This window comes from Thamnophis sirtalis, unplaced genomic scaffold (assembly GCF_051295495.1).
Source record: "Thamnophis sirtalis isolate CommonGarterSnake01/CBP01778 unplaced genomic scaffold, rThaSir2_p1.2 scaffold_5, whole genome shotgun sequence".
NCBI classification, from domain to species: domain Eukaryota; kingdom Metazoa; phylum Chordata; class Lepidosauria; order Squamata; family Natricidae; genus Thamnophis; species Thamnophis sirtalis.
The window spans coordinates 126,266,664-126,288,031 of record NW_028261385.1 but is presented as its reverse complement, the minus strand read 5'-3'; the positions used below and the strand labels follow the sequence as shown (position 1 = coordinate 126,288,031).

Sequence of the window (21,368 nt, the reverse complement as noted above, 5' to 3'; positions counted from 1 at the left end):
CAACCTACCTACTCTCTCTCTCTCCCTACCTATCTACTGTATTTCTTTCTCTCTCGCTATCCCTCTACCTACCTACCTATATACACACACACTCTCTCTCTCCCTAACTACAAACTGTATTTCTCTCTCTCTCTCTCTCTCTCTCTCCTTCCCTTTATCTACCTACCTACTTTTTTTTAAATCTGCCTTTCAAAACCTTGGTACCTCTTATACTCCGGTGCTTCTTATACTCTGAAAAATATGGTAATTACCCCCCTCTCTCCCCAAAATATGTTTATCTAAGGCATCTCCACCAAAGATCTAAAAGACCTCTTTTTCATTGCCTTTCCAACCATTTTGGGAATATATTCTGCAAATCTATTATGTATATAGCAGTACAATACCATTTATAAATTAACTTCAAAGAAATCTCTCTAACTAATGTAGGAATGATTCAGAAGGATTATTTCTGCCAAATTCTTTCCCTCATTGGTAGATTCATGTTATTTTTTAAGTCTGCCTTTAAAAGTTATTTAAGAAATTGTTTAGGATGGTTATACAATTATTTTAAGAATGGTATAAATTTTAGAGCAAATTTGTTGAAACACTGGCAAGAAAATGGGAGAGCATCCCATTCATTGATTTTTATAGTTACTCTCAATTCAAGATATATGCAGGAAGAGGGCAAATGGCAAAATAATTTCACAATCATATATAAAAGGGGCAGAGATTATGTTGCTGCTCCAGGGCTCGCTTCATCATTTTGCAAAATTATCAGTTTTCCCCAACATTTCTTTTAGTTGTTCAGACTGTATCCCAAAACCTTTTTCATAAATCATGAAAATTCAGAAAATTAACAATATCAGTCTGTAGGTTTATTTATTGTATACTTGTAAGTATAATTGTGTATTGTTTCGTATCTTGCCATATCGTCCAGAGCACAAAGTGGCTTACATGGAGATTTTATCTCATTTTATCTCCACAACATTCACCATGTAATCTATGTTGGACTGAGAGAGTGACCATTCCAACATCATCCAGTGAGTTTTCATGGTTGAGATGGAATTGAACCTGAGGTCCCTGGTCCTGCAACTTAGTCATTATGCAACACTGATAGGGGGAAGCCATGAGGTTTCCCTTGACAAGAATCTGATAAAAAAAATCCCTGCCTTGCATAACCTCAAGAGTATTTCAGAAAGTAATGGATTAGTTGTGGATAAAACATCAGGCTAGAACCCAGGAAACCAGGAACCTTAGGGCATCCAGTCTCTCTCACATCACCTTATGGCAACATAGGGTGCCCTAGGCAATGGCAGATCACTTTCATAATCTTAGCTAACAAAACTGAAGAAACCCATCTAGACAATTGCCAAAAGTCAACACTGACTAGAAGGTATTTGAAAAACACAGAATAGTTTCCAAGTCAAATTTTAAGAAGCAAGCAGGACCACACAATAACAGATCTTGACATATCCAAGGTCCAAATCTAAAATGTATTTTATTAAGTGCTTAGTAGCTCCTACTGAGAATGGATTATTGTATAAATGTCTAACCCGAACCAGCATAATTTTCATTAAGTTGAAGAATGTGCGCTCTATTTGACAACAAGTTTGGTTCAAAAAAGTGAAGATGCACCATCAAATTAAACCTACCTGACCAACTCTCCCAGGATGTTTCAAAGCTAAGCCTCCACTGGACACCGCAGCAGCAACATTTCCTTCTTGATCAATAACAACTGCTCCAACAGTGTCCAATGTTTCTGACTCATTTTCCTATACAACAGGAAAACAAAGACATTGAAAAGATATTCTTAAGCAGTTGAGATATTTTTGCAGTTGAAGACATATGGGAGCTTAGAACCAAATAACTATCAGTTCAGGACAGGACTGTTTACTTTTCTTGACCGGATTGTACATGCTCTATATGCAATTGTTGAGATCACTCGCTAGTTTTTTTCATCTAAGATATGAAGTTTATTTACAAGACAGAAGCTGCCTCACCAACAATAGCTCTAGTCGGGAAATTTCTTTTACCAACTTGTTTTGAATAAAACTTCATTAATAATGAAACACCTCTAATGATTTTCTTCCTTTGTATAAGCAAAATAAGACAGTGCTTTATTCAAAATGTATATAAGTCCCCAGGTTAAAAATGTCCCAATTTAAGGATATCTTATAACACAATTGTATGTAGCAAAATTCCAGATAAATACACAATGATTCAAATTAAATTCACAATACTACTTCTATGTTAGTTAAATACTCTTCCGGCCTACATACAAATTCAACCTAAGGGTTTGGGAATGGAACTTGTTCTTAAACTGGGGGTTACCTGTAGTGTGAAGATAACTTATTCAATACCTTTTATAACATTAACTACATTACAGTGGCATTTCAAGAGTAATGTTTTAAAAACCACAAAAAATGCACAAAAATATCTGCTAGTAGTCACTAGAATTGAAATAACCAAAATTGTTATTCTTTTTCTAATGCCGCCTTTTTTTCTCTTTTGGATACTGTTTGCTGTCTCTTATTTTTTACATACCAGGGTACCAGGGATGAGATAGATAAGAGTGGTTTGGATTAATCATTACCAAAATGCTTTCAGAATCAGGCTCAAGAGCAAATGAAATTAAATCATGGGCTACAAATTACCCAGTCCTGAAATGTTTTTTTAATGAAATGTAAGCTCTATTGGACTCAAATGGAACTTATGGCTCAATGCGGATGCAGATAGGACAACAATGAAAGAGGTGTTTTTTACAATTCATCCCTAAGTATCCTTACTTAGGATTACGTTTTTCTGAATATACATTCACTGATAACTGAACAAGATTTGATATATACCTAGGGTTGTATCTTATTTTATCTTTGTTTTAAGACTACTCCGAAATCTGATATAATCAAATACATTTGTTTTTAAAGTAATTATTTTTGGAGGCTACAGCTTTTGGCAAAAACAAACACTAGAGTTTTACTAATATGTAATATGTAGCATCGAGAGAACCACATCTCCAACATTTAGGCTGTACATTCGGATACATAGAAGCCAACTTTTTAGGATCTAAATGCCATCTATAGAACATCTTGTAAAAATTTTCTCTCAGATTTTGAGCTTGTGTAAATTTCACATTTCTTACCCAGATTCTTTCCCATGTATCCAACATTATTGGTTCCTCAATATTTTGAGCCCATTTTATCATACAATCTTTAACTAACTCTGTTTCCGAATCCATCTGTATCAATACATTATATATCCTCTTTATATGCATTCCTGTCTTTCTTGTGGTCTTTCTCTGGGTCCAGATGGTGCAGGGTGTCCGGCCTTCAATATATTATAATAAAAATCTCGGGCTTTCCATACAGAGTTGAGGCGGTACCTTTGCTTATCAAATGTAAATATGATGCCAAATGGTGCATCCCATCTGTACTGTATCTGACGATTTCTGAGTTCTTCAACCAAAAAAGCGTAATCTCTCCTGGCTCTTAACATTGGAGGTGGTATCTCTTTCAAAACAACCAGGTCTTGACCGCCAATTTGAAGCTTAGTGTTATAAGATGCTTGCAGTACCATATTTCTAAACTCTCTTGTAGTAAAATATATAACGATGTCTCGAGGAAGCTGCTTCTGCTTTGCCAGCCAGGAGTTGACGCGGTAAGCTTTGTCAATTTGCCAGCCTTGATTGGTCCCTGGTCTTCCCATCAGGCGGTCAAAAGCTTCCGATAGGATCTGTTTCAGGTTCTCCTGTTTCTCCTCACGCAGCCCCCTTACTCTTAATGCGAACTCCATTTGTCGGTACTGTATCATAATAATTTCTTTTTCAGCATTTTCCACTTTTTGTTCCACCACCTCTGTTTTCAATGTCAAGTTAGCATTGGCATCATTAAGAACCTCTAAAGTATCTTCCACTCCAGAAATATGTTCTGTTAATACAGTTACAAGACTCAGCATGTCGTCTCTAATTTTATCAACCTTAGCCTCAAATTTCTCATACAACTCCTGTTTAAGTCCTTTTATTTCACTTTTAATTTCATTTTTAATTTCTTCTTTCATTTCTTTTATTTCCTCTTTTCTCTCCTCTCTATTATCTCTAAATTTATCTTCCATTTTAATTGTCTGTGCATTAAGAGCCTCGCTTAGATTACTCAGAAAAAATTCTTTCGTTAACACATCCCCAGCAGGGGGCGTAGGAAGCGGAGGCTGCAGCTTTGTGCCAGGCACTGAGGATGTGCCCCTGGAAGTAGAGGGTGACGACTTCAAGTTAATATTTGGTTTTGAGGCCATTTCAAAATTTATCTGCCTGCAGTTAATAAAACTCTATTGCCTAAATAAGCAGCTTTAAAAAAAGAGGCTTTTATTTTGAAGTTTAAGGCTTGGCAAAACTTTCAGTGAGTAAACATTGTAACAAGACCATTCAGCAGATTCATCACCATTTAACTTCCAAATAAGCAAGGTTAATAAAGGAGTAAAATTCTTCTATTGTGAAACCAAAACAAATGATAAGCAATCTCTCTTGTTTTGAATTCTTTTGAGGATTTGCTTTGTCTAGCAAAAAGTGTTCGTTATTACCGGAGAAACCAGGCTGCTCGGCGCCATTTTAGAAGCCTCTGAGTAAATAATTTTTCGGAGGAGAAAAAGAAAAGAAGCTAAAATGTTGATAAGCAATTAATGTCCACAGTGAACGGATCCAGCTCGTGATAAGAGTAAATTAAACAAAACTTTGATCAGAGTGGGAGAGACCTACTTTGTCCTGCACAAGGCAGTTTGAAGTTCCCAGCACGGACGGCCGTTCTGCCTTGGGCTAGCCCCCCTTTCCTTGCAAGCACAAAAGCTGCAAAAATCGAAGAGCATTTGCCAGCAAAACAGTTTCTTCTTTCCTTCTTGCCTGAAGGATAAGAAAACCTGATAAGACGTCAGATGGAAGATCCTCTAAACAGGTACGTAGCCAGGAATTCGGAGGCAGCTGATTTTTTGCTGCTTCCACCAGTAGGCTCCTCCCAGGAAGCCCATTTTACTAATTGTTTATCAGCTGGACTTTCAAGGGATCTTCTGCCAGAACTTCCCATTACAAGCGAGCACTGCACATGAGTTTCCCATCCAAATTAATATAGTGGAAAGAGTTGTATATATGCTTCCTTGTAATGAAGATTAAAGCCCTTAGAACAAAGGCAAGAAGCAACTGAAGGCCATCATAAATCCTCTTTCATCTAAATTACTTTGGTTCCAAGAAAGAATAAAAGCTGTAAACCTAGTTCACCCCATTTTGCCACGAAGAAGCTCAAATAAGTTATGGAAAACAAAGTGTTTATTATGAAAGCATATGAGAAGCAATGATAGACCATTTTGGACAACCGAAGCCCCTATTGATCTTGTCGCCTTCAAACTCTTGCTTTGCAAGTCTTCTAGCTTTCTCATTAAAATGCCAAATTTCAAAATGCCAAATTTTCCACTCCTAAACTAGCATTATAACCAATCTACCATGATGGCTTTCATTTCCAAGTTATTTTTTTTCAAAAACATTTTCATTATTGAATTCTAAAAAAAAAAAAAAAAATTCCTATCCCGATATTAAAAATCACCCCATGGACACCAAGTTTATTGTACACAAATGGAAACTAAAAATAAATAGATCTAATACTAAAGAACTAAGCAAAAATAGAGAACAGGCTTGTATTTCTAATAATCGAACATATCAAAAGGAACCATAGTCTATATATTCCTAAGATTCCCAAATTTCAGGAGCTGAAGCAAGGAGGGCAATAAGAATACTCTAATCCACACACACGAAAAATGTCCACAGCTGTTAAACTGCAACCCTTCAGTAGAACTTCAGCATCCTGAAGACGAGTATCTAATGGCACTGTTTTTAAACCTCCTGCAGCCATTCAATACTGTGCCAAACCTTGGGCTATTATGATTTTTAAAATCATACTGATTTAATGGCCTAATACAATTATTAAATTTAATTTAGGTCAATTATTACATTTAATACTCAAACTTTCCAATTCGTGAATATAGATGTATCAATCCATCAACAGCTCTTACATTCAAAATTCCTGTAAAATTGTCCCCTAATCCTCCAAAGTGTTCAACATTTATTTCCTATCCATTCCAATGACATCACTAACCATGCTTCTTGCCGTTCTCACACCTTGTTCTAACTCTTTTTTTTAAATGAACACAAAAAAAAACAAAAACAAAAAATACAAAACCATCTTTCATTACAAATTGTGTGATGGTTAGTTACAAAAACTTCCATGCGTCCCTTCCACAGACATCACCTATAATTCATATCGAATCACATATTTTTAAATCAAGTATGCAGTATTTATATACATTACTTTCATCATACCTCAGCCTTCATTTGACTGTAATTGTTTTTACATCCTTTTATATGAAATATTCCAATTTAAAGCAAAACCACATAATGGCATTCCATTAACTCCTCCCAACATCCTACAATAAAATTGCATCTTTATAACATGTTCTAAATAAAAAATTGATTATGTTTAATTTCTAAACTTTCTTTCATTTGCAATTTATATAGAATTTCCTCTTAACAAACCAATACATATATATGTATTATTATTATCATCAATCATTTATTTAACTATAACCATTATCACTTCATTTTATACATAATACTCTAAATTTAACTAAATTTTACTTAATTTTTATTATCAGCTTTCATTACATCAACCTGTATCTTTCCAGTAATAGTGCAATCTTATGTCTCTTGCCATTTGTAGCATTAGCATTCTGATTAATTTCTTGGTAAGTCTTATATACACTTCTCTTTGCAAGTTATTGTTCATTTCATTTCTTATGTAAACTCGAAACCCTCCATTTGCTTCTTCAATCAGCTTATCTTTAGTTATCACTCGTGCTTCTGATAAAGTTTCTCTCCTTACTTCCATCAATTTTTCTCTTTTCTTCTTCTGTACTTTGAAGTCTGGGATAGAGTTCCAGTCCATCTATCTCCCCTTACAATATTCCACTCTTTTCACTTCCAGCCAGGCTCAGTTTACTATCAATATCAACATTTTTTTTGTTTCTTTATTTTTTCCTTCAATTTTTAGAACTCTTGTCCTCCACTTTTTCCATTTGATAAACATCCTCAATTTTTCCATCAAATTTTACTGTGCTGCATTCTATATTCGCAAATCTCTTCTCAATTTTCTCTGTTACTGCTAAGATCTTTTGAATTCCAAACATAATCATCTGCAATGTTAACGTTTCTTTTTCTTGTTGCGCCATTTTCCAATTTGTAAACACTGCCACTATAACATTCGAAGCTTTTTGTTAGATTTGAAGCGAGTTCATTTATAATCTTTCAAAGTCAAGGTCTGTCCTCTCTCCACTCTTGCTATTGAAAGAGTTCTCGAAGAGCACCTGTATAAACAACCTGTCTTCTTCCCACTATCACTCACAATAAACAAGCTGAGAGACCTTGAAGTGTAAAACAAATGATCAAAGGGAAGGAAAAAAAACCCAATATTTCCAACCTCCAGACTCCAAGTGGCAGTGTTACTTCCTTTCCTTCTATTGTTACAGACCTCTTTGTATTTCTTTTAATATCTTCTTTATAATACAAACTTACAGAGAAAAGAAAAAAAAAACTTCTTAAATGGAGAAAAAAACCATCCAGTCCAGCATTGTAAAAATAAAGGAAAAAAATCTTAATCCATTGGTATATAAAAAGAAATAAAAAGTAGTAGAAGAAAAACTAATCCAGTCAGTTTAAAAAATAGGAAATATTTGCAAAAGTTCCATCCATGAAAAAAGATTTAAAAAAACAAGGATAACACACTGTCTAACGCAGCTTAATTTCACCGCTTACTTTCTTATTTCAAATTTAATTTAACTTTGATATTTTTGGGTAATCTCTTGTCTAATAATAAAATTTCCTCACCAAACGGTACACTTTCTCTTTCCGCTTTCCTCCTGTTCCGGAGCTGTCCCAACTTCAGCAGCTTCAGTGGCTGCGATTCTATCGCCGGCAAGAAGAGGTTCTCCTGGATCAATCAGGGACTTTGTTATGTCCCTGAGATCAGTAGAACATACTCTTCCCTGTCACCATCTCTGCGGGACGGTTTATGTCCAAAAGAACTGTCCAGCGACAAAAGTATCAACTGCGATCCTGGAGCTCCAAGATTGCACGTTGTGTCATCGCAACGCTAGCTCCTCCTTTTCACCTTGTTCTAACTCTTTATATAAAAATACAATGGATCTCAAGAATAGAAAGTAAAAAACCATTCTAAAATTAGCAGTCAGAAATACATTGTCTGCAAAATAACATTTAAAAGATATGTATATTTATACACATGCCCATCATGTATTTTCCATGTCAACATCTAAATAAGGGAGGCCAACCTGATGATTTAGATTTGGAATCCCCATGATTGGAACTCATGGAGATCCTGGCGGGCAGGACACATTCAATAGCAAAAAGTAAATTTTGTTCATTCCTCTCTCACAGAGCAGCCCTGCAATGACTAAAAAAATGTTCTGGAGGTATTAAAGATTCTAAAATTGGGGGGGGGGAAGTTAAGGAACAGAGGCAAAAGGCATCTTTGGGAGCCACTGCTTCCACTGCCTGAACTAGTTCCTTTGGTTTTTGGAAATGGTTTCCCATTGGTTGCTTCCTAGGGCTGAGAGAAAGTGACGGGTCCAAGGTCACACAGGTATTTTGGTGCACAAGGAAGGACCTAAAGTTATAGTCTCCTGATTTCTAGTCTGGTGTTCCAGCCACTATTCCAAATCGTCTCTCTCTGGAATCTCATTTTTTTCAACAGTGCAATGCAATTTCCTCAACAGTAGCGGGAACTAAGCTACATTTCCGCAAAGTGAAGCAATTATTCCTTTTACAGAGGAATAATTCTGTTCCTTCCTCATATAAATTAAAGGGGAGGAAGAGGGAAAAATTTGTTGAGCTAAGAAATCACTTGTATTTCAACAGCCATAAAACTTAACCCACTCACTATAAAACTCACTGTACATTACTTGTTATAAACCGCTCAAGTAAAACAATCCAGATTTTCATTTAGTTATGCAGCATAGAGATATGACTAGAGTGTTGTTCTCTATCAACTTCAACATCTGGCATCAAACCACAAAAGAGGTGAAAATGCTATCAAGAACATTTTCTTGGCACAGTTACAGAAGGGGCTTGCATCACTTTCTGGGATGGCTTCTCAACTCTCCGACTCCAGAAATAATGATATTATTATAAAACAAAAAGGTGACATATACAAAGCATAGTTGGAAGTACTTTATAAAGCAGGTGTCTCAAACATCTGACCCTATGTGGGTCACATCTGGATCACTGAGGTCTTTTGGTCTTTTAAGACCAAAACCCATCCAGAATCCATCCTGCCTCATTGTCTTGTCACATGTTCAGGTGCCATGCGAGCCCATGATGACCGTGCTAGTGAACAGAACACTCCCTGTGATATCACCATTGGTCTGTGCTAGCTGTCTATAGCTTTGAAAGTAAAGCAACATAGCAATGAGGTATGGGAAAACAAACAAGTGGGAGATTGCAAACAGGACAATGCAGCATTTTACTGTATTGTAAGCAACATAGTTTTGCTTTTAGCAACAATTACTGTCCTTTAGTTTTTCTACTGTTTGTAAAAATACATTTTAATTATTAATAAAAATAATATTTATTGTATTTTGCATATGTTCAAATACTGCCCACGAATTAGCTCATTTTATGCAATATGGTCCTCAGGTTCGTTTGAATTTCAAACTCTTGGTATAAGGTATCAGACCAGAATCTTGAGACATGTCAAATATATTGGCATTGCAGCCCTACATAGAACTCAAATTTTATAGCATTTCTCAATTCAGTTGTGAAGGTGGCATTCTCCCATTCAATGTTATAACACTTGAAATCTCAAATAACAGGTTGATAAGCTCATGTTCTGGCATATTGGAAGCATTGACTTGCCCTTTATAATATGAAATTATACCATTATCAACCTTCCTGTAAATACTTTTTTAAGGATCTTTGTTTTCTTTAAGATATTTTTTTAAAAAACCCAAAACAAATACCTGAATAATATGTAAACTTTTTCTCTGAATCAACTTCCCCACAAAAGGAGATAACAAAGCAATGTGTTTCGCAGATGTTCTCTGCACATCTTTAATTCTTCCTGGCAAAATACGTTCAATATATATTCAAAAGCTATGTTCAGCAACAAGAAAATCAGGCTGCTGAAATTATTCTTAGGAAACAAATGTCAACCTGCCTTTTGACTAGAGGACTATTTTGGATCAGTCAATGCTAATTAAATGCCCAGACATGTTTACCTACCTGATATTTAAGGTTTCAGCCCTTTCCAGATCCACAGAATATGCTTTAAACTGAGAAATTTTCATCAAAATCTTAAACTGGAGAAAATGTCTCAACAGATATTTATCTTTTCATTTTGCATTTGTCATGCACATTCTGAAAAAGTGAAAATAATAAAATATATCATCAAGCTATAATGGTGCAATAGACTTGCTCTCAGATAAAATAGTGGCTTGGATTCAAATGTGTGTGTAATGATAGCTCAGTAAAATCAATGATACTTAAAATTAATCACAATGGCTTTTAAATCAGTTATGGTTAAAGTGCATGTTTTTTTTTAATGGATCTAATCACACACACAATTTTTTTCACTTCTCCATCTCTTACTCAAATTTAGGTATGTGCACACATGCAGGCAAGCACACATACATACATCACAATATTCACTGTCAAGATTAATAGTATTATGCAGAGTGCAAAGGGTTGATAAGAGAAAATATTGTTAAATTTAAATACTGATATAGATTGTCACAGCTGGTATCTTTTGGGCAGGGTTGGACTTCAGAATTTAGTGACCGTGGACTAGACAATAGATTTCATGATGTTTCCTACTGAGTAAAAAGAGTACTGGTCAGTACTGACCTATTTTGGTTAATACGTTACAAGCATAACTAAAGTTCAGTGTAATCCCAAACTAGATATCTAAGGTAGGAACTATTTTGGAAACCAACATATTGTTATCTGTAATTTACCAGTTGTAAACAGGGAACATACTAACACAGGTATAAGAATATAAGGAAGTTCATTCCACATATTATAGAATGTAGACCTGTGTCCAGGTATGCAAGGACTTTTCATAAATCTGATCAATTGTTCCTCAAATAAAAACTCCAAAGAAACATTAATCAGAAGACTCAAGTTTATGAAAAAGCCACATACTTAAGAACAAACATGAACACATCACATTGGTTTCAGTTAATTGAGCTGTTAACGTTTGAACTTTGCTAAAGTATTAAGAATGACTAACATCTTTTTCCACAGATACTGACCTTTTCACTTGTTTGTCGTCTTTTCTTCAGCTGAAAAAGATTTGTTTCTACTTTTTCAGCCAGCTCTAGTTTCCTCTTGTTCCTTTTAAAAGCCGCTAAGCTAAGCCCTGTAAAATATTTAATATCGTTTACATTTCTGAAGAACTAAAGCTATTAACTTTAATAAATTCTTCTGTCTTTTACCCAACAAACTCAAGCATATATCCAGCATCTGCCTATTGATCGAAATATTACTTAACTAGCAATACAATCTTAGACAATTTTAACCGAAAGAGACGTCGCCTTCAGACAATCAGAAAAGAAGAAGAAAATGTGATCCTGATATAAGTAATTTCATAAAATTAGAACATGAACAGTGCCATAGTTGATACACTTAAGAAAATAGAAATTAATTAAGCAGATAATAACCACAATCTCAAATGCAATGAAAAGAACTGTTTAGCAAGACTCTGAATTCTTCTTCTCCAGCCTTCATAGTTTGAAATAGTAAATGGATGCTCTCAAAGACAATCTCTAATAACTCTTTCAGAATTAGTTATGGACATTTATCTGCATGTTGCAATTTCAATGGGGCACTTAAGAAATTGTTACTTTCACTAGACACAAGGTTTGCCTGTCAATTTTTAAGGATCTGAATTGCTACCTTGCCCTCTTTAGAGAAACCTTTTCCAGTCTAAAATTATCATGTGTACATGCCATAGCAATCTTTTCTCAAGTATTTCTCTCCTATCAAAAACCAAAGAAATTCAGCTAGGAGCCATAAGCAGTCTACCACTTAGACACTGAAGACATGCATCATCAAGTGCTGCCTTGAGATCTGTGGAGACTTTTCAAAGTCTTCTTTATTATTGAATAAGAGTGTTTGATCTTTTCTCTCAACACTTTGTTTTTTTCCTCACAAATATCTAGGTCAGGGGTGTCAAATTCGATTTCATTGAGGGCCGCGTCAGGGTTGTGTTTAACCTGGGGGTTTGGAGAATGGGTGTGGCCAGCTTGACGTCACTCATTGAGGCTCCATTTTCGGCTGGGGCAGCCTCCTACAACCCTCTGCCAGTGTAAAAGGAATCCAGGGAGCTCCGTTTCACTGGCAGAGGCACTGCAGGCTGATCCTTTGCTGTTTCCAGAGTAACCCCGTGGGCCAGCCTAAGGATCCCGTGAGCCAGATCCAGCTTGCGGGCCTTGAGTTTGACACCCCTAATCTAGGTGGACAATCCTGTGTAGTCTTTTTGAGTCAGCATCTTGTGGTGTTAATAAAATCCTTAAAATGCAATTTCCATGAATTGTGACAAACTTAATATTTTTAATTTACATGAATAGCTGCTCCCTATAACTTATCTATTTTCCCAAGCAATCAAACCACACTGCAGTTTTATGCAACTTTCAGTAACAGTCATCAATCTGTAATATCTATAAACCATGAAACTTAAATGACTTTAAGAACATTCCCTTCCCCATGTCATTCCATCAAAGAATGATTCTCTGGATAAGAGACTTGCTGTTTAAACTCAGGTATTCACTGACAGTTTCATTGATATAAACAAGTCAAACATTATATTCTATAATAAATAGAACTATTTGGAAAATTGCTTTTTTCTTTGGTGAAAAATAAACACCATCACATAAAATCTTTGTAGTGAGATAAAAACCTACTATTTCACTACAGAATATAGAACTTTATGTCTTGATTAGTTCAACAGAATCATACTGCAATTTTTTTCCAAGATCCTCAAGTCAAACTAACGTCAGCTTCAGTATGCCCTTAGATAATGTTTTCTTTTAGTTTTTGAATGCTGCAATTTCTGGTGCCAATTCATACTAATCTATCCTTTTGCACACTATCTGTACTATATAAAGGTAGAGGTGTATTGCTAGCCAATTCTAGTTCTTATATCAGTACCGTAATTGATGAGAAAGGAAATAAGCTCCTGATGTTCTCAACAGAGTTACTAAGTGGTCCTTTAAGAGTATTGCCTAGGTACATACAGTATATAGATTTGACATCTGGGCCAACTGCAACTTTGAATCTTATGCCTTTTTCCTTGTCATGGAGCTTGCTATACCTAGTGGGAACACGTTTTAGCTTGAGGAGTTGTGTAAACAATTACTTTGCCTCAGGAAATTGATCAAGAAATTCTCTGAACAGATTTCCATCTTGTTTCAGTTGCTTTTCTACCAAGGCTGGCTATCTTGTAATATTGCTCCCAGCCTCAGGTGCCAAATACACAGAGCTTAACTCATTTGAAGAGGAAGTGTCATCTTCTCTACACTCTACTCAACAAAAAATTGGCTATCTGCTAGGGTGCCACTTCTATTTTTCTAGATGCCACTATATTGGGATTTCTCATTATTTACCCATCCAGCTGCCAGACAGACTTTAATACATTGTAGGAAAAAGGTGAGGTGAACCATATCTTCTGTCTTAGCTTTCCTATATAGATCATCACAGTCTACATGGAGAGGGGGGAAAAATGAAAGGTTGGCACAAGCTTTGAGAGGACTAGAATTCAGCACTTTCCTATTTTGGGTTAAAGCGGGCGTGTCAAACTGGCAGCCCACAGGCCAGATGCATCACATGCAGGCCATGGCCACCCCAGCTCTGTGAAGGGGGAAAACGTCATAAGGCACATGACGGCAACATGACACTGCGAGTTTGACACTCATGGCTTGAAGAAAAACAGTGACCTCTAATTTTGTCCCAGATTGAGTTTAAAGGTTCTGCCAATGCAGCCTGCAACTGCTATTTCTTCTATATACTTGATCTTTCTTTCAGTGCTATTTTCCAAAATTCTACTTGCAATAATATATACGTTTCTGTGTTCCTCTACCTTCAATACACTCAACTGAATAAATGTTAAGAAATGCAATTCAGATTTATTTTATCCGCAGTATACTGAAATCTTTGATAACAGAAGAAATTTAATTATAAATTTAACAACGTTAGAAATCGTGAATGATCACCCTGCCTATTTTATTAACAGCATTCAAACAATTATACTTCTAGAGTTGTGTAATATAACCATTTAAAGTATCTTAGAAAATTAAGTGCAACCACAGAAAAGGGGGCATATCTAATCCTCAGTACAGCAGTCCAATTCTGATCAATCATAGAGCACCCCCTGGCAGTCATTTTTGGTGTATGCTGAAAAGGCTCTGAAGATGAAATAATATGAAATTCTTTAAAAGGAAATGGGGAAAATAGAACTACATAGAAAACACTAAATATGACAATTACTTTACAATTAATGCAATAAAAATATTTTTATCACAACCATAAACTCATAATGTGTCTGTACCAAGACTTAAATACTTTAAGGTAATATAATGGTACATTTCAGTAGGTTGGCTCCAAAATGACAAGATTCCAATCTCAAAACTGTTTTGCTGCAGCAAACCAGAAAATGATTCTTGATTAACTATTCAAGAAATATCTCATTCAATTTAAAGTGAAAAGACAGGGAAGATGCAATCTAATGCAAGAAACATTTTAAAACAAAACCTTATTTTTCTCTTCTCTTATACAATTACCATGATGTAAGGAGATAAAGTGAAAAGACCACATAATGACATAAAGTTATGAATAAAGTTATAAGAGAAAATTAAGCTAATATCCATTTATGCAGAAAGCTGTGGGTATAGTTAAATACTTTTGAGATGGGACATTCTACAATGAAAATATTTTTAAATATTCAGAAAAGATGCAGTTATAATTTAGAAATACATTCTATATCAACTTAAAAATAGTTATATATATGGTTTAAATAAATTATACAAATTATATACAAATAAATCATCATTATTATTGTTGTTGAAAGTTAGAATTTCCCAAACATAAATAGCAATTGCACTTTTAATAATATCAAACAAAATATTTATTTTGCAGTAGTTGTAACCTGTCTCATCCCAAAGGGCTCTAAATGGTATATAAGATCAAACAAATTTAATGAAGACAAGTTATTTATCTTCATACCTGCAGCGTTTTAAAGATCTATAACATACAACTGTAAACTTTACACGGTTTTTTTCCTTTCTATTCTTGCATGCCCATTATTTTCAAACACTTTCACAGTAATTGAAAAGTATGTTCTATATTATCCATAATTTAACTTCAAGCTGAATAAATCACCACTTCTACTCAAATGCCATCAGTGATCATTGTAATAATTGATTACTCATTAAATATATATATACAGCCAAAACTCTCAAAGACTCTGGGCAATTAGCCATCATTAAAAACACTAAAAGTAATAAAATAAAAAACAACAAAATGGCGAGATAACAAATCCAAATGGGAACAAAGAGAAAGAAGAAAAGGAGGTTTTGCTCACACTCACCAAAGCCCGGTGTGAAAAGCCAGAGCTTCAGAACTCTTCAAATTACCAGTTCTGTGGGGCTTTTTGGATCTCAGAGGAATTTCACTCCAAGACACAGGTGCTACTACAAAAGTGGCTTCCAGAATGCAGAAAAATGGCATTGTTTAATTGAAAGAACCTGGAGCACAAATCAACTCTGCCAGATCAAATTGGCCATACTATCAGGTAGATACTATGGCAGACAAGCAGTCCATCAAATAACCAGTTTCTATGTTATGTAGGCCTTTATAGGTAGCGATCAGCATCTTGAATTTTAATATTCAAAAACTTCCGTATGAATATCATTATAATGGCTTTGAAATAATAGTTATGATGCAATTTCCCTTAAAAGAGAGGCTGGTGTGACTGTCCATTGGTATGAATAGTACCTAAACAAATCCATTTCACTGGTTTCCAAATGTCCCTTTAATACTTTCAATAGTAATTTCTAATAAAAAAATACTCACTTGTTGCCATGACGCCTGGAGGACAGGCCGATATCCCATGATCCACTGCCCATCTGAAGGCTCCATCAGCAACTAAGAAACTACAAAATAGGAAAGAACAAACAAGTGGCTGGGAGAAGACAATCTGACAGGAAATATTTTCATAACTTTCACTATAATGGAAACTATTTAGTAAAATTATTCTAATTAAGTCAAAGCAGGAAACGACAGAAAGCACGATATTCTTTACAGCGTTAAATGATGCACAACCTCATCCTATACAGGATTATTTGAGAAGTAATCTGATTATCACTGGTATCTATTCTTTTTAATATTTCCACAATCTAAGCCACATTTTTGAATCTGTGAAGAAATACTAAGGTCCAAAATACTTAATTAATATGCAAATTAAATTTTATTAATGTTGAATAGAGCAGCTTTCACATGCCTTGGCTTCCTGCTTTCCAAAAACCTTTAAATAAGATCTTTACTGATGTTCCCAGAAAATCTAGGAACTCAATGCTTACAGTGATTCCCTGTTACTACCAAGGCGTTGATAAAGCAGATGGATTTCAGGTTTTTCACATGCTATAGTAAAATAGCTGGCATTTTTTTAGATTTTCTATAATGCAGCCTCATTAGAATTGGATATTCAGAAAAAAAAATCTTCATATTTAGAATACCTCTGTAGAAAATAGACATAGTTATAATTTATGTTCAATTGTTTATGAAAATTAAAACAGTTTAAAAATATTATTTCCAAAATAAAAATTATCATGACCATATCCACTTCAATCTCAAAACCAGCCAATTCTTGAAACGTGTTTTGCTTTGAACTTGGAACATTCAAAGAGCCTTTACGAGTGTTCCAAGCTCAAAACAACATATACATTCCAAGAGTTTTGTTCCAAGATAAAATATGCTAATTTAAAATGTTTAAATCTGCCAAATTTGTTGCTTGTAAAGGAGTCTATGCTGACTTTCTGCACTAAAGTTACAGAGAGAAATGACCAATGAATTGAGTATTTTTTAAAATGTTACGGGAAGGAATACAGAAAATACAATCTCTGTCTGCCCGGATGGCTCTGTTTATCTCCAAGCCAAAATTTGTTACCTAAACAGAAGATGACTGAAATTGTAGCTATTTCACCTTGTTAAAATGTTGAGTAAACACCACAAGTTCTGAAAAGATTCTGGAATATGGATTGATTTTTTCCCCTGAAAGGAATTGTTAATGTTTATTCAATCTCAATTTAAATAAGTTACTTTGATCATGTTTGGGTAACTGTCATCCATTTGGTTTTGGGCCGTAGGGTGTGAAAGGTATAAGTTTGTTCTGGTACCCATTATTTTTGATGTGAATATATGGTGATGTTCAAATTTGGTTTTGTTGGAATACTTGAACCTTCTCGTTATTGTGTCAAAACACAGCCAATAGAGAATGTTCTGTTGAAATGTTTAGCGGGGCTATTTTGTTCTGCATTCAAAATGAAATATATTTTCCATTTGCCTATACCCTTAAATGGAAGCATATGTTAAAATTTTATAAATCTGGAAGCTAGAGGAGATGAAGAAATCTATGTTTTTAAATCAATATTTAGTTTTGACATATACTGGATTCATATCTTAAACATCAGAATAGAAGCTTTGCAATTGTGTATATATATATATATTGTGGTTGTATGTATGTATGTATATATGTATGTATATATGTATGTATGTATGTATGTATGTATATACATACATACATATATACAACCACAATGAAAGACATTATAAGTAGAAATATTATCCTTAATTCTCAATTCTATTTACTGCCATAGTGAAAACATAAGATGTTCCAAGACCAATAAACTAATCCTGCCCTCATCTAAATAGCATGTTATTGCTATTTTTTTTCAACAAGCTTCTGTCAATAAGAATAATTTTCAAAAATTGCATTACAATGAAGGAGGAGGAAGAAACAATAACAATAAGAAAAAGCAGAATAAAGTAATTACCAAGGCGGAATTCTGCCAGCAGATAGTTTTCCCTTCTGCCCTTCACATAATAATTTATTTGCCACGGAGACAGGATTTTTGATTCCTGAAAAACAGAGTTAATCTAAGAGAACTGCAACATTGTATTACAGACAAATTTGCAGTACATTAAACATATTCCTTAATTACTCCCCCACCCCCCGAGCCAGATTTTGATGTTTGAAAGAAACTGATACTAACTAATAAGAAAAAAGTCAAACAAGTTTTTGAGTGAATCCTACGTGTAAATGATGATCCAAATCATGTCACCCATACTAGGGGCACTTTTCTCAATGCTCAGAAACAAATGTTAAAGGATGGGTTCATTCATCAATACTGAACATCAGAACACACCGTAGTTTTCTTTTGTAAAACAAATTGAACACACAATAACATACATATGAACAAATATCATTTTCTTCAATACTGCAATTTAGAATGTTTACCATATTAACTTACACTATAAGAGAAAGTTTTATATATACAGTATACACAATTAAAGTGATTCACATTCAAGAATTCTATCTATTTTTGCTGTATTTGTTTTCAAAGATATGCAGAAATAAATGTAATATGTTCTTTTACAGTATAGTATTCTCCAAACACAGGTGTATTGAGCCAAAACAAAGAAAAACTAATTGCCATCCTGATTATCTAAATCCACACTTATTTCAATTGGAAACTTTCCAGCGACTTAATATTTCTTCTATGTTCTAGATTCAGATTACTATAGTTTTCTGCTTGTCTCTATCATAATAGCATACCTACTTCAGGAAATTTCAAGTACCATGAATTATTGCCAAAAACATTTCAAATGTGTTTATTTGTTTTTTAAAAAATGGCCAACGAACATGAACAGCGTGATTCTAGGCAGTGTACAAAAAATCCCAAATTAAGCAACAACTGGCAATAACAGTAATAATCACTAGTATGTGGCTTGGCTCATAGTTCCAGCCTTTATCAATTTACTTATCTTGGCCTCGACGTGAGATTGGTTGTGACATAACTAAATATATAAAGTCAAAAATCATTCTGGTATCAATGTTACATCTTTGAGAGCCTAATCTACATACCACTAAGAGCTCCCACTGCTCCAAAGTTGAGTGATTTTCCATCCATAATACTGGCATCACATTCAATTTCACCTAAGAGGTTTAGATTAGATCCCATTCCTGCATTTGTAAAGGGTGAATCCTATAAAGAAATTTAAAGAAAAGCATATAAACAAACATCTATACTATCACAACAAACAACTTGGGTCAACTTGCTGTTATTGAGCCAATGTGTTGCCAATTCTCAGCCTGCTAGTTTTAGTATATTTAATATAAGACAAGATGAACAGAAAAATACAGCCAAGCTTCCACCAAAAGAACATTTGAATAAATGTAAGTACCTCTAGTTCAACTAGTGCTGCAGTCACTGCATCTGTTACAAGAGCCCCAGCCTGTAGCTTTTCAATTGCCTAGAAGACAGAATTTTAGGTATAAAGTATCGCCTTTTAAATATTTTACATACTATTTTTTTTTCTCCACAATAAAGCCCAGTGAGTCATTTGGTCCCAAAAGAGAATTGTTCAAAGTTTCAAAAAGTGGATAATGACTATTCTTAGGTGAAACAAAGGAGCTACACTTTACTTATATGTGTAGTGTCACTTAATTTAAGGTATCTGACTACACTGGGGACATTCTTGTTTAAATGAAGAAATGGTGTTAGGATATGAACATCAAATTGAATTTAATGAATTTGATTTAACTGAAATTTATGGAACTGGATAAGATGGCAACTACCTTGATCAAAGGAAAGCCTTTGTCTAACTTTTCTCCATAGCTTTTTTTAATGTGGCAACCAGTTTTGGACTTTTTGCTCAAAATTGTAAGAAATATTAATTTTGGTATCTGATTTGAATGATTAGAATTGTTTATGATTACAATGTTAGATCGAAAGGGTATTTTCACTTGTAACTATATTGAAGAATGTTATCTTTTTTCTTATTTTTTCTTTCTTTATTCCCTTAACACTTTCCATATTTTCTTTAATTCCTTTTTGAATATATTTTACCCTTTGTAGAAATTTAATACACTATATTTTCAAAAAGGATATGAATGATCATATCTTGTAATTGCACTATGAAATAGGAAGCAAAGCAGAAAATTACTCATTAATTAATTACAGATGTTTTTAAAGTAAATTTCTGTTTACAAACTGGTTTACCAAACTCACTGCATTAACCTAGCACCACATTCAGCAGGAGTCTTCTTCAGTTTGACATTTGTTTGTTTTATCTTCTAAGCAGGCAACTATGTTGTATTCCATGAATAGAAGATGAAAATTATCAAGACAGTTAATAGAACTGAGACAGAGATATTCCTGGGAATATTTTACTTGAACCTCTGGGTATGGAAGATGCAACTGAAGATACTACTTCTAGCCTAAAATGTTGATAATGATTTGAAATTCAAATTCTATTCCATAACCAGCTGGATTTCTACAGGTCTGTTAAGTGTAGCCCCCTAATTATATAATCAAGCAGCACATTTTCAAATGCTACTTATTATTTTGGGACTTCTTTCATTCTGTATGCTTGGCATGCAACAGAAGCAATACAAGCTTGTTACTTATTAAGGAAAGCTTAATAAACTAAGTCAAAGTTATTTCTAAGTCAAGAATAAGTAACCACAAGCCAGAATTTGTTAGACTAAATAGTTCTTTCCAGATTACAAGATCTTCTGTCCATCACAATCTGGAAGACCATAGTTTTTAGACTGCCATCCTAAATACATACTGTATATTGAGATGAAATCATCGTGGCAGAGAATCTTACAAAATCTAATAGTTAAAGTTATATACTGATAAAACTGAAGCTCACCGTTTAAGGAAAGCTGGTTATAATTAATAATATATCACTACTTATGACATATATTACACCAAATTCATGGTGAAAAACATTAACTAAAACTATTAATAATACACATCTCTTTATAGTCTTATACTCATTATATTCAGCAGGACTTATACTCAGATAAATGCATATAAGATTGTAGGACTAATAAAGTGTGTTTTCACATTTAAAAGGATATTAAACTTGTAGATTGGAAAAATAAAACATCTGAAAGATCAAGGCATTGTTAGATGTTCCAACAGTTTAACAAACAAACCTAACTCCATAATCTATAATAAGAATAGGTACTTTAGTGCCCTCCAAATGTCTGCATTGAACTTTCACAGAC

At 34.3% G+C, this 21,368-nt stretch overlaps 1 protein-coding gene across 6 annotated transcripts in view; it reads right to left on the bottom strand.

Annotated features, from left to right (window-relative positions):
- TASP1 (taspase 1) overlaps window positions 1–21,368 on the bottom strand; it is a 48,537-nt gene that overhangs the window by 20,776 nt on the left and 6,393 nt on the right. For all 6 annotated transcript variants that reach the window (XR_015696806.1, XM_014074201.2, XM_014074200.2 and 3 more), the window contains 6 exons: window positions 19,535–19,603; window positions 19,215–19,335; window positions 18,124–18,208; window positions 16,145–16,224; window positions 11,329–11,435; window positions 1,632–1,751 (listed from right to left, as the gene is read on the bottom strand). Coding sequence is in view for 5 of the 6 variants with exons in the window: in XM_014074201.2 (XP_013929676.1) it covers window positions 1,632–1,751; window positions 11,329–11,435; window positions 16,145–16,224; window positions 18,124–18,208; window positions 19,215–19,335; window positions 19,535–19,603 (582 nt within the window). In the remaining variant the exon portion in view is untranslated. The remainder of the gene's footprint in view (window positions 1–1,631; window positions 1,752–11,328; window positions 11,436–16,144; window positions 16,225–18,123; window positions 18,209–19,214; window positions 19,336–19,534; window positions 19,604–21,368) is intronic.